The following is a 13,234-nucleotide window of genomic DNA, read 5'->3' on the forward strand; positions in this document are numbered from 1 at the left end:
CCTATTTTTGTGTTATACTGTGTATACCTGATATGTGCAAACACCTTTAGGTTATACATTAATGTGAGTATGATCAAATGTAAATCCATATCAAAACAGCAGGACAGTGTTCCAGACATTGCTATGTTGGCTAAAGGTTAAGGATAAGTGGGTTGGTTAAGGTTGACTACACTGCAATTACAATATGCTATTTGTAAAACCACAGCCCGTCCACTTGACTCAATTAAGTGCGCAACATTCAAATATTAATTTTAAAACATGTTAATGTACAGATAAAACACTTATTTGCCCATAGTCTTATGATCCATTATATAACTTCTCCAGCAAATTGTTGACCTATCTGCAGGCTGTGCGAGGTTATCAACTCATTTATGACTCTGTATAATGAACACCCGAATCATCGCATCGAATTCCTGATATACGACGCCTCTGGTGGGACGCTCTGACAGTGCAGGGGGAAAGTCCTGAAAAGAAACCAGAGATCCTATTTTTAAACTATTTTATTTTAGTTTTGAAACATTTATTTTGTTGATCCCAAAAATCTGTTAAATAACCATATGTGCTCCAAAGCGCCCCGTAGAATAACTACCATAGTTATTTATGACAGAAAAGGCTAGGATACTGACCAATGATTTATATGTACATCATTGATACTGAAAGAAAGTCCCACAAATTGTTCCAGTTGACCTTTGTCAGACAACAGGCATGACTAGAGTCTGGAGATCGATAAAGATTCGCCCCAACAACATTTATAATAAACATGTGAAAGATTCGACCACGGAGGAATAATAATAACTATTTGACTCCCATAAATATTTCCTTGCTCCTGAGCATAGATATAACAACACCGTGGACAGATTAATGCAGTGAAAAATTATACCAATCAAAGTTTATAAAGATCGTGGATTCAAACTGCGCGAACATGAAACACCCGTGAACAACCTCCACATCTCGCGATAATCTGAACAACTGCGAAGAAGAGACGGTAAGGTCCTGAAAGCTTGATATCTTTTTTTTAAAGGCATTGCAGTGTTTGAAGCAATCATAGAAACGCTGAGAAAGTTTCTTAGTCTTTTTATTGAACATTGTTGTTCTGTTTAGATTTTGGGTTCCACTTGAAGTGCATTCATTGTGTATCATGTAGAAAGCTTACATGGCGCCCGCCGGTGTTGTGTCGCTGTTTGAAACGATGCGAACATGTATGCGCACACTTCTTTGTGACCAGTGATCGCTAAATTGATCTGTCCTGTCCTTCAACATATCTTACTAAGGTCTCAAACAGCTGTTGATCGATAAAATGTATATATGTGAAAAATCGCAACAACAACAAAAAATCGAGAGAAATGTTTTCTATAGTGAGAGCCTGGAGCACTCATTGTTCTGTAGGCTGCAGTAGCACATTTTGTGTGAAGTCAAGAGCCCTGAAAAGTTCAGATGAGATGGATGGGCTATAGGTACATTTCAAGCAGTCTCACAAGTATGAACTGTGAATTATAATGAACACGCCACTGCTTTGCGCCAATCTCAACATATTCCATACAATTTATTGCACTTTATTAGGCCTATTTCTTTCCAATTTATGTTTCACTTTGTTGCAGGTGGTGAGGTTTGGTTGGAATCATACTTCACAATCCATCCTCAAGAAAATGTCTGAGAAGACCCTAATCACACCCACCTCCCTCACAGCCATTCATTCAACAACACACAAGGACACCATCCTCTGCAAATTTGACAAGCTTAGGAAACGGGAGCTTCTGTGTGACATTACCCTTATCGTAGAAGATGTGCACTTCAAAGCACATAAGGCCCTGTTAGCCGCCAGCAGTGACTACTTCTCCCTCATGTTCACTGCTGAGGAGCAGATCAGCCAGTCTACCTACAGGCTGGACGGCATGGCGGCGGAGACCTTTGGAGCTGTACTAGAGTTCATCTACAGTGCCCAGGTATCTTGGGGTGGAAATGGGGGTAATGGAAACGGGGTTTCGTGGAGTGAAATTCCAGGGCAAAACCAAAATTATATTTATATTTACATCCAGTGGGAAGAAAAGTATGTGAACCCTTTAGAATTACCTGGATTTCTGCTTAAATTGGTCATACAATTTGATCTGATCTTCATCTAAGTCACGACAATAGACAAACACAGTCTGCTTAAACTAATAACACACAAACAATTATACATGTTCATGTCTTTATTGAACACACCGTGTAAACATTCACAGTGCAGGGTGGGAAAAGTATGTGAACCCTTGGATTTAATAACAGGTTGACCCTCCTTTGGCAATAACCTCAAACCAACGTTTTCTGTAGTTGCGGATCAGACCTGCACAACGGTCAGGAAGAATTTTGGACCGTTCCTCTTTACAAAACTGTTTCAGTTCCACAATATTCTTGGGATGTCTGGTGTGAACCGCTCTTTTGAGGTCATGCCACAGCATCTCAATTGGGTTGAGGTCAGGACTCTGACTGGGCCACTGCAGAAGGCACGTTTTCTTCTGTTCAAGCCATTCTGTTACTTCTGTGTTTTGGGTCGTTTTCCTGTTGCATCACCCAACTTCTGTTGAGCTTCAATTGGCGAACAGATAGCCTTACATTCTCCTGCAAAATGCCTTGATAATCTTGGGAATTCATTTTTCCGTCGATGATAGCCAGCTGTCCAGGCCCTGAGGCAGCAAAGCAGCCCAAACCATGATTCTCCCTCCACCATAGCTTACAGTTGGGATGAAGTTTTGATGTTGTTGTGTTGTGCCTTTTTTCTCCACACATAGTGTTGTGTTACTTCCAAACAGCTCAACTTTAGTTTAATCTGTCCACAGAATATTTTGCCAGTAGTGCTGTGGAACATCCAGGTGCTCTTTTGCGAACTTCAGACATGCAGCGATGTTTGTTTTGGACAGGAGTGGCTTCTTCCATGTTGTCCTCCCATAAACACTATTCTTGTTTAGAGTTTTATCTATTGTAGACTGGTCAACAGAGATGTTAACATCTTCCAGAGATTTCTGTAATTCTTTAGCTGACACTCTAGGATTCTTCTTAACCTCATTGAGCATTCTGCGCTGTGCTCTTGCAGTCATCTTTGCAGGACAGCCACTCCTAGGGAGTAGAAACCGTGCTGAAATTTCTCAATTTATAGGCAATTTGTCTAACCGTGGACTGACTTTTAGAGATACTTTTGTAACCCTTTCCAGCTTTATGCAAGGTAACAATTCTTAATCTTAGGTCTTCTGAGATCTCTTTTGTTTGAGGCATGGTTCACGTCAGGCAATGCTTCTTGTGAATAGCAAACTCAAATTTTGTGAGTGTTTTTTATGGGGCAGGGCAGCTCTAACCAAAATCTCCAATTTCGTCTCATTGATTCGACTCCAGGTTAGTTGACTCCTGACTCCAATTAGCTTTTGGAGAAGTAATTAGCCTAGGGGTTCACATACTTTTTCCAACCTACACTGTGAATGTTTTTAAATTATGTATTCAACATAGACAAGAAAAATACAATAATTTGTGTGTTATTAGTTTAAGCACACTGAGTTTGTCTATTGTTGTGACTCAGATGAAGATCAGATCAAATTTTATGTCACATTTATGTAGAATTCCAGGTAATTCCAAAGGGTTCACATACTTTTTCTTGTCACTGTAAATGTTCATTTTACATTGAGTTCAAGGAGTGTGATCATTTTGACATGCACTGAAAATTCAAGGATCTTGCATCCAAGAGTGATTTTTCTTCCATTTCTATCCCTGCAGGTATCTGTGGAGGAGAGTGTTACCGAGCAGCTACTAGACCTGGCCAGACTCCTAGAGGTTAGTGACCTTGTGAAAGCACACATTACCTATCCAGGTGTAGAGGGGAGGGGCCTTAGTAACATCACCTGTCCTGGTTTCGAGGTGAGACCGGAAGTGAACACAGACAGCGGAGAAGGTAAAGGACTGGGAGAAGGGACATCGTCAGCGATTCAGCCAAAACGGAAAAGGGGTCGTCCCAGGAAGAATGAAGTGGACATGTCTGTGAAGACGTTGGAAAAGTCCAATAAACAGGAAGTAAGAAGTGATATCATCAATATCCAGGATGCAGCCAATGAAAAGCAGCAGGTTACAGTTGATGTCACAGTAGACTGTGTAGACCCTGAAGAATGTCTGGTTGAGTCACATGATAAACTGGATTCTCCAATAAGAGACTCTGATGATGCAGACTATGATCCCAGATCAGCCCGTACTAGGCGGCAGAGTAAGAGGAAGATCAGACCGCCGGTGAAATTTAAGGGCTACAGGGTGGGGGACCGGGACGACACTACGTCTGAATGCAGAGAACCAGGGAAGAGGGGCAGGAAGAGAAAATACCCCAACACAGAAGCACGGTGTGAAGACTGTGGGAAAGTGTTCAAAAACCACCTGTTCTTAAAGATACACCAAAGGACTCATACAGGTGAGGCCTGGGACCTCTACTACTCTACTACTTCCAGGATTGTTTTTATTGGCTAATTTCATTTAATTATAGACAGAATTACTAGAACACATTTATTTCTGGCAAGTTCCTCACAGGTGAGGCCTGTGACTATATCCCTCCAATTAGATTAAAGCATATTATTTCATAGGCCTGAGTGAGTGATAATAATGTTTTAAAATGTTCCCACCAGGTGAAAAGCCTTTCAAGTGTTTTGCGTGCGGGAAGAGTTTCACACAGAAGCACACCCTCCTGGTTCACCAGCGGATGCACACTGGAGAGAAACCCTTCGTCTGTATCGTCTGCTCTAAAGCCCTGTCCACCAAACACTCACTAGTGGATCACATGAACTTACACACAGGTTGCCTACTTGTCTGACTTATAGCGAGTGTTTTAATGGTTTAGCGTGTTTCTTGGGGTATACAACTTCAATCAAAACGTATATAAAGTGTATCCCTTTTCAGTTCGGCTTTCATATTCGGAATAACTCAAGTATAAGTTTTGCCTTTAATGAATTGTACTTGGACTCTTATTCTCTCCTTTAAATCCTAGAGGAGAAAACATTCAGCTGTGACAAATGTGAAAAGACGTTCAGCCAGAAGAGACAACTAAAGAGCCATTACAGGGTCCATACGGGTAAATCTTTACCAGAATGTGCACACTGTCAACGTAGGTTCATGGATGCAGCTCAACTGAAGAAGCACATGAGAACTCACACAGGTAGAGTGAGACGAGGTCTAACTTCTACAAATTCTAGTGTGTTACTATGTAATAAGTTGTTGCTGATCTTGTTACAGGTGAGAAGCCTTTCACTTGTGAGATCTGTGGGAAGTGTTTTACAGCCAAGAGCACACTACAGACGCACATCAGGATTCACAGGTGAGATATGACTTATACAAGGCTGAGCTATTCCACCATGTTTCAATCCTGAGAGACGGTGAAAAAAAACTCCCTTACCGTATGTTTATTTAATTTATTTTCACGCATCAAATATGACGCAATCTATGTGCATGTGAGGATCACAAACTCAAAAGGGGCTTATAACGAATGTGTTCTACACACGAAGACTCCGCAACAGATATGAATGAAAATGTGATCCGGTCCACATCCATTTACCGGTGTGAACATGTTTGTATTCCAGAGGAGAGAAGCCATATGTCTGTAACGTCTGCAACAAGTCATTCTCCGACGCCAGTGCCAGGCGACGTCACGTAGCCTCCCATACCGGAAAGAAGCCCTTCACCTGCTCCTTCTGCAACCTCTCCTTCGCTCGCCTGGACAACTTGAAGACCCACACCAAAACCCACAACAAGGAGAGCGTAGTCACCATCACCACCGAGGAGGCTCAGAGCGGGGCCGGGGTCGTGGAAGAGGAGGCTGGGGTCACCACAGGGGAAACGGAGGAGGTAGACTTAGGAAATTTTGTTTAAGTGCCACGCCACAATAATACAGTCTAATTGACAATACAAATGACAGATTTCAAAACTACTCTATGGTCCACTCAGGGCTTTGTGACACTGTAGGCAATCATAGTAGGCAACCATCGTGAAGTATGTCATTGATATCAGCTATAATACATGACATCATCTATACACAGGTACGCAGCATCCTACAGCTCCAGCAGTACCAGCTACCTGGTCACCCAGAGCAGGAGATCCAGCTGGTTGTGACTGGAGATGTGGATAATCTAAACAACCTCAACTTTGTGCCCAGTCACTGTGGACATGACCAGGGCATCAGCATTATTACTACAACAGAGGGTGGGGTCTCTGAGGCGGCAGACCAGGCCCACTCCAGACTGACCCTCCTTACCCAGCCGTCAGGACACATGCAAAACGTGGCATTGGTCACGCAGGTAAAGTGAGCCAATAATGGTCTTGTCCCAAATGGCACCCTATTCTCTATACTGCACTACTATTGACTAGGGCCCATTGGGCTCTGGTCAAAAGTAGTACTCTTTGTAGGGAATAGGGTGCCATTTGGGATGCAGCCAATATATTGTACAGTCCCTTGCTTTTATGCAGTGTTTATTCTTTTGTTTATATGTATCGTATTTGGACACACCAGCCATCAGTACTCAGGTCTATGTGTACTGATGTACAGTATGTCTATGTATCTGTATTGTCCTATGCTTGTCCAATGTTGGGTTTCCCCTCTAGGGCTCAATAAAGGGCTAGGGCCTTGTCCTTTTGGTTTTTTGAATGGCATGTTAAAATCCAATGTATTATTATTATTATTATTATTCAATTCAGGGCAGCGTGGACCATCACAACCAGCAGATCCAGACTATCAGCGTGCTGCAGGACGGACACATGACCAACGGGGTTGGGGTCGCAGGGCAGCCTGAACAGATGCATGTCATCACTCTATCCAAGGAAGACATGGAGCACCTTCAGGCCCACCACGGGCCACCCCAGCCCCTGCACATAGCACCCAGGCCTGGCTCCCTCCCTGGCTCTGTACAGCAGCTCCACGTCATGCACCAGCAGCACCAGCACCAGACCCTCTCTCAGCTGGCTGTCACCCAGGACCAGAGCACCATACTGGGGCAGATGAGCAGAGAGCAGCAGGGTCAGGCCCAGGCTATCCACATCAACAGCCAGAGCAGCCAGCCCATCTCAATCAGTCAGACCAGTGAACAGATCCCAAGCCACCATATCCAGGGCCAGACCTTCCAGATACAGGCTGGTACTGTCTCCTACCTCTACACCACCAGCCTAGCTCCGCCATAGACTGTACAGGCCCGGCACAACTGACTGAAGGACTGAAGAACCAATCTGCCCTAACAGAACTGACTGAAGGGGCGGGAACTGTCTCCTAGCTCTACACCACCAGTCTAGCCCAGCCATAGCCCTGATACATGGCCGTTGACGCCGCAAAGAAGTCAACAGCCATGTATCAGGACCAGCCCAGCCATAGACTGTATGGGCACAGCAGAACTGACTGAAGAACCAGTCTGGCCCAACACAGTTGACTTTGCCTTAGTTCACACTCAGGTTGGACAATGGATGTAAAATGCATTTGTCACAATGGTTGTAAATTGAATTTAGTTATGCAGTAATGCCAGGATATTGAAATGACGGAGGTAGAGAAAATGTGATTCCAACTAGGTTATTCTGTGTGACACTGACATCTTCTGGCTGACGTGATGTAAAAGCTCTGAGCCAATAGCTATTATTTCAGGCTACAATAAAAGGGCTATTTAGAAGCAGATAAAAGGTATTATTTGCATGTCAAGTCACAATGTAAAAATGTTATTTTTTTATATGCATATTTATATTGTGAGGTGAAACAAATGCATTGTTTTTATTATGAAGGTAAAATACTGCCATTTGTGGTGCTGCAATAGCAAGGCGAGAGTGGAAAAGTATTGATGCCAGGGATATTGTTGGTGTCTGCGTGCTACTGAAGCGCCGTGGCCCTGTGTGCTCTTTCATTAGTTTTGTTTTCATTCATTTATTTCTGGTACCCTCCTACCTGAGAGGAATGAGGCCTGTGTGGTGTTAAAACTGCAAACCCGCATGCTGTAAGTCCTCTCTGCTCCACCTAAGTGTTTTAATGGGCCGATGTGGGTATTAACCATTGTACATGCATTCTCTCCTCTTTACTGCTTTAAGCCTTTTTATGCCATTGTTTACCACTTCAGTGTCCTTAAATCTGTAGTTTGAAGCATATAAAACATTTTGTTTCACTATATTAAATATTCAACAAGAAACATATCACACAATACTTTACAAGGGTGTCTGGGATGATTCTTATGTTTGCTTGTCCACTATCTCTCCTGGTAAATTAAGTTTTATATGTAGTTGACATTTTACAGGTAATAGTCTAGCCAAAACTATTCACTGTTTCACATGTACAAAGTAACAATACATCATCTTAGAAAAGATTTAAAAAGACAACCTAAAATACTCAGTGACTGACTATATATTTAAAAACATTTTAAAACAATACATTATACTATAGACCTGCTATTGTATAAAGAAACAGAATGAAAAAAGTGTTTATGTATTTATTTTAGATGCAGCAATTGTTCACGACTCAATCATTGGATGACTTGGTGAAGTTGTGGTAGAGCAAAGCGGGTTTTCCCCTCCTTCATCCATGGTGCTCGTTCAACGTTGCATTTGGAGAGTCCTGTGAGCATCAACTGTCATGAACTTGTCATTCTGAACAGTACCATCTTCCTAATTGGCATAATATGAAATCTGATGGGCAACTGCAGAACCTCCATAAAGTCTAAAGACATGTTTAAAGATTTTTTTTCAGTCAAGCATGTTGCTATGTGTATAATCTGTTATTGACAAAAGGCATAGAAAACTTTATTGTTCCATGTACAATAGATTGAGGTGTGTTTATTAGAAAAGTGGTGGTGGATTGCATGTGGATGGTAGTCATGGATAATGATGGATGTTTGTCATCCTGCAGTCGGAACGGCAGCATGACCAGGGGCTCAGCTCCTCTGGGAGATGAGACGAAGAAAAGAGGGGGGCTGTTAGTGGGAGCATGCCTAAGATCACACATTTCACCAGGGCCCATATCCACAAAGCATCTAATGCTGCTTTTTCAACTAACATCAGTGTTACACTAGTGTATACACCCTTTTGTAATACTAGTGAAATTGTTTCCATAGCTAGGGCTGTGAGGACTTGTGAAGAGCAGAATCAACAGCCTCTGCATAATCAAAACAGTTGCTTCGTGAGAAGAGAAGATAATATTCACAGTTAAACAATGTTATGTAACTGCCAGCTGAAAAGTACCAGTGGCCTGGCTTTAGCCCCAAGTGAGAGCCGGTCCGCCGGAGCCATGGCCCAGTGAGACACGGGTGCCGGACCGAGTAGATGGAAACAGAAAAGTCTGAGCCTTTTTGGTAAAAGACTGAGGTAAATCCTGCAATCAAACAGGCTAAACATCAGTACAGAGACAAAGTGGCGTCGCAATTCAATGGCTCAGACACGAGACAAATGTGGCAGGGTCTACAGACAATCACGGATTACAAAGGGAAAACCAGCCACGTCGTGCTTCTGGACAAGCTAAACACCTTTGCCCCCTTTGAGGATAACACAGTGCCACCGACGCGGTCCGCTCCCAAGGACTGTGGGCTCTCATTCTCTGTGGCCGACCTGAGTAAGACATTTACGCGTGTTAACCCTTGCAAGGCTGCCGCCCCAGACGGTATCCCTAGCCGCGTCCTTAGAGCATGCACAGACCAGCTGGCTGGAGTGTTTACAGACATATTCAATCTCTCCCTATCCTACTCTGCTGTCCCCACTTGCTTCAAGATGTCCACCATAGTTCCTGTACCCAAGAAAGCAAAGGTAACTGAACTAAATGACTATCACACCGTAGCACTCACTTCTGTCATCATGAAGTGCTTTGAGAGGCTAGTCAAGGATCATATCACCTCCATCTTACCTGACACCCTAGAACCACTTCAGTTTGCTTCCTGCTCCAATAGATCCACAGATCTATCTGCCATTTCACTGCACACTGCCCTATCCCATCTGGACAAGAGGAATACCTATGTAAGAATGCTGTTCATTGACTATAGCTCAGCCTTCAACCCCATAGTACAATCCAAGCTCATCACTAAGCTCGAGGTCCTGGGTCTGAACCCAGCACTGTGCAACTGGGTCCTGGACTTCCTGAGGGGCCGCCCCCAGGTGGTGAAGGTAGGGAACAACACCTGCACTACGCTGATCCTCAACACAGGGGCTCCTCATGGGTGCATGTTCAGCCCCCTCCTGTACTCCCTGTTCACCCATGACTGCGTGGTCACGCACGCCTCTAACTCAATCATCAAGTTTGCAGACGACACAACAGTAGTAGGCCTGATTACCGACAATGATGAGACAGCCTACAGGGTGGAGGTGAGAGCCCTGGTAGAGTGGTGCCAGGAAAATAACCTCTCCCTCAATGTCAACAAAACAAAGGAGCTGATCGTGGACTTCAGGAGACAACAGAGCGAGCACGCCCCTATTCACATCGACGGGACCACAGTGGAGAAGGTGAAAAGCTTCAAGCTTCTCAGCGTACACATCACTGACAATCTGAAATTGTCCACCCACACAGACAGTGTGGCGAAGAAGGCGCAACAGAGCCTCTTCAACCTCAGGAGGCTAAAGAAATTTGTTTTGGCCCCTAAGACCCTCACAAACTTTTACAGATATACAATTGAGAGCATCCTATCGGGCTGTATCCCCGCCTGGTACGGAAACTACACTGCCCGCAACCGTAGGGCTCTCCAGAGGGTGGTGCGGTCTGCCCAACGCATCACCGGGGGCACACTGCCTGCCCTCCAGGACACCTACAGTCACTGATATCACAGGAAGGCCAAAAAGATCATCAAGGACATCAACCACCTGAGCCACCTCCTCCAATTTGCTTTGCTAAAATCACCAGCTACAATAAATGGGGCCTCAGGATATGTGGTTTCCAGTTTGCACAAAGTCCAGTGTAGTTCCTTGAGGGCTGTCCTGGTATCAGCTTGAGGGGGAATATACACGGCTGTGACTATAACCGGAGAGAATTCTCTTGGGAGGCAATATGGTCGATTGTGAGGTATTCTAGATCGGGTGAACAAAATGACTTGAGTTTCTGTACGTTATCACAATCACACCATGAGTAGTTAATCATAAAACATACACTAACGCCTTTATTCTTCCCAGAGAGTTCTTTATTCCTGTCTGCGCGATGTACTGAGAACCCAGCTGGCTGTATGGACGGGGACAGTATATCCAGAGAGAGCTATGATTCCGTGAAACAGAGTATGTTACAGTCCCTGATGTCTCTCTGGAAGGAGATCCTCGCCCTGAGCTCGTCTACTTTATTGTCCAGAGACTGAACATTCGCGAGTGAAATATACTCGGAAGTGGTGGATGGAGTGCACACCTCCTGAATCGGACTAGAAGTCCACTCCGAATAATTCTTCTCCGCTGGCGGCGTCTTGGAGCAGCCTCTGGGATGAGTTCAATTGCCCTGGTGGGTACGAACAAAGGATCCAATTCGGGAAAGTCGTATTCCTGGTCGTAATGCTGGGGAGTTATCGCCGCTCTGATATCCAAAAGTTCTTTCCAGCTGTATGTAATAATACAAAAAAAACGTTCTGGGCTAATAATGTAACAAATAATACACCAAAAATATATATACTGCAAAGTTGCATAGGAGCTAGCAACAGGACTGCCATGTCTGTCAGCGCCAGGCTCTTTCCAATGAATACAGGCGGTTGATGTCAACAACCTTCATCGAATATTTAAAAAATGATTACAATACTAATTTATCTACAAATATAAAGAAAGGGTAGGCGGGAGCTAGACAACCTACCATGAGGCTTTGTGGACAACGACTCCCGTTGTTAGGGTCACTATATCCATCATCTTTGGTTTGACTATGTTTTCCTCTGACCAAAATCTGTATGGAGGTTAGTGAGAGTCTCGAATTTGGTCAACAAAAAAATGTAACTGGTAATTTGATCTAATAGCAGTTTCATAATGTGGACGCACGTCGCATTTCGGCAACTTTGAAAATACAACTTTATATCTGAGTTGTGCCTGTTGTCATAGAGATAGATAGAGGACTCGATTGATATAACTTTTTTTAGGGACATTGCCATGGAGGGCTTTCACCATTTTTGTTTTGGGAGACTCATTCAGCCTCAATGGCGCTGCCCATGCTGTCACAGATACGACAATGGCACCGATACAAATATGAGTTCTCTATCTAATCTCTATGGCCTGTTGTTCGCCCTCTCATTGGCTAGAGTAGTCCCACCTGATCTCCGCCTGCCTTCCATCTTTGAGGACATGTATTTCAATTGTTATTGCGGTCACTTGACTATCTTGACATTATAATATACGGCGCTGTAACTCTTTCAGGTTGTGAATACGTTTTCCGCACATCTTTAGGAGAAGTATTAACATTACCAATGACATCAGGAACTCGGAACTATTAATAAAAAATGTGCGCTGATTACCAGGAGTGGGGTTCGAACCCACGCGGACATATGTCCATTGGATCTTAAGTCCAACGCCTTAACCACTCGGCCATCCTGGTTGGCGTAAAATAGAGGTCCAATACCAGATCATGGATATCGATATATACTGCGAAGGTTAATCATTTTCTTGCCAATTGTGATACTTGAGTAAAAGTATAGATACCTCAACACAAAGTTACTCATGTAAAAGTTAGTCACCCAGTAAAATGCTACTTGAGTAAAAGTCTAAAAGTATTTGGTTCTAAATGTATTTAAGTTTCAAAAGTAAATGTAATTGCTAAAATATACTTAAGTATCAAAAGTATAAATAATTTCAAATCATATTAAGCAAAGCAGATGTCCCCATTTTCTTGTTTTTAAATGTAGAGATCGCTAGAGGCACACCAACACTCAGACATAATTTACGAATTATACACTTGTGTTTAGTAAATCCGTCAGATCAGAGGCAGTAGGGATGACCACGTGCTATCTTGACAAGTGCCTGCTGCAGCAGCATTGGTATCGGCAAAGCTTGATTGCCCAATGACCGCAAACTTCCTGTAGCCTAAGTGATTGACTCACATTCTAAAACATCGGGCACATTGCATTATATTTAATATAATTTAGTGTTCTACCTTCTATACTGTAGGTTGAGGTTCAATTCTGTAATACAAACGAACTTGTAGAAGTATGACTATATAGTTTGCACATCCACTCCTTTCAGATCTACACAGCAGGATCATTAGATATCTGTGGGGAAAGGGCAGTGGTCGATTTAGGATTGGGCGACTGTCAAACAGAGATAGGTACCTCACTTGCTGGTGGGG

At 43.5% G+C, this 13,234-nt stretch overlaps 1 protein-coding gene, 1 long non-coding RNA gene and 1 other non-coding gene across 6 annotated transcripts; 1 reads left to right on the forward strand and 2 right to left on the reverse strand.

Annotated features, from left to right (window-relative positions):
- The first annotated feature begins 938 nt into the window (after positions 1–938).
- On the forward strand, positions 939–8,169 carry zbtb24 (zinc finger and BTB domain containing 24). 4 transcript variants are annotated; one of them, XM_029729488.1, is made up of 9 exons: positions 939–985; positions 1,599–1,943; positions 3,739–4,417; positions 4,629–4,796; positions 4,988–5,155; positions 5,233–5,314; positions 5,577–5,841; positions 6,033–6,290; positions 6,688–8,169. In XM_029729488.1, exons 2-9 carry the CDS (start codon positions 1,647–1,649, stop codon positions 7,165–7,167), a joined length of 2,397 nt encoding a protein of 798 aa, XP_029585348.1. In that variant the 5' UTR covers positions 939–985; positions 1,599–1,646; the 3' UTR covers positions 7,168–8,169. The 4 variants fall into 4 exon arrangements, with proteins under 4 accessions (XP_029585348.1, XP_029585349.1, XP_029585347.1 ...); XM_029729489.1 differs by having other exon boundaries at positions 973–990; XM_029729487.1 differs by lacking the exon at positions 939–985 and adding an exon at positions 997–1,477.
- Positions 8,170–8,431: 262 nt separating this feature from the next.
- On the reverse strand, positions 8,432–12,039 carry LOC115172245 (uncharacterized). Its single transcript, XR_003871410.1, has 2 exons — positions 11,759–12,039; positions 8,432–8,897 (listed from the first exon to the last, which is right to left on the reverse strand). It is a non-coding gene; the product is annotated as an uncharacterized LOC115172245 (long non-coding RNA).
- Positions 12,040–12,404: 365 nt separating this feature from the next.
- Positions 12,405–12,487, reverse strand: trnal-uaa (transfer RNA leucine (anticodon UAA)). Its single transcript has one exon. It is a non-coding gene; the product is annotated as a tRNA-Leu (tRNA).
- Positions 12,488–13,234: the final 747 nt, after the last annotated feature.

The sequence above is a fragment of the Salmo trutta genome, chromosome 33 (genome assembly GCF_901001165.1).
Source record: "Salmo trutta chromosome 33, fSalTru1.1, whole genome shotgun sequence".
NCBI lineage: Eukaryota > Metazoa > Chordata > Actinopteri > Salmoniformes > Salmonidae > Salmo > Salmo trutta.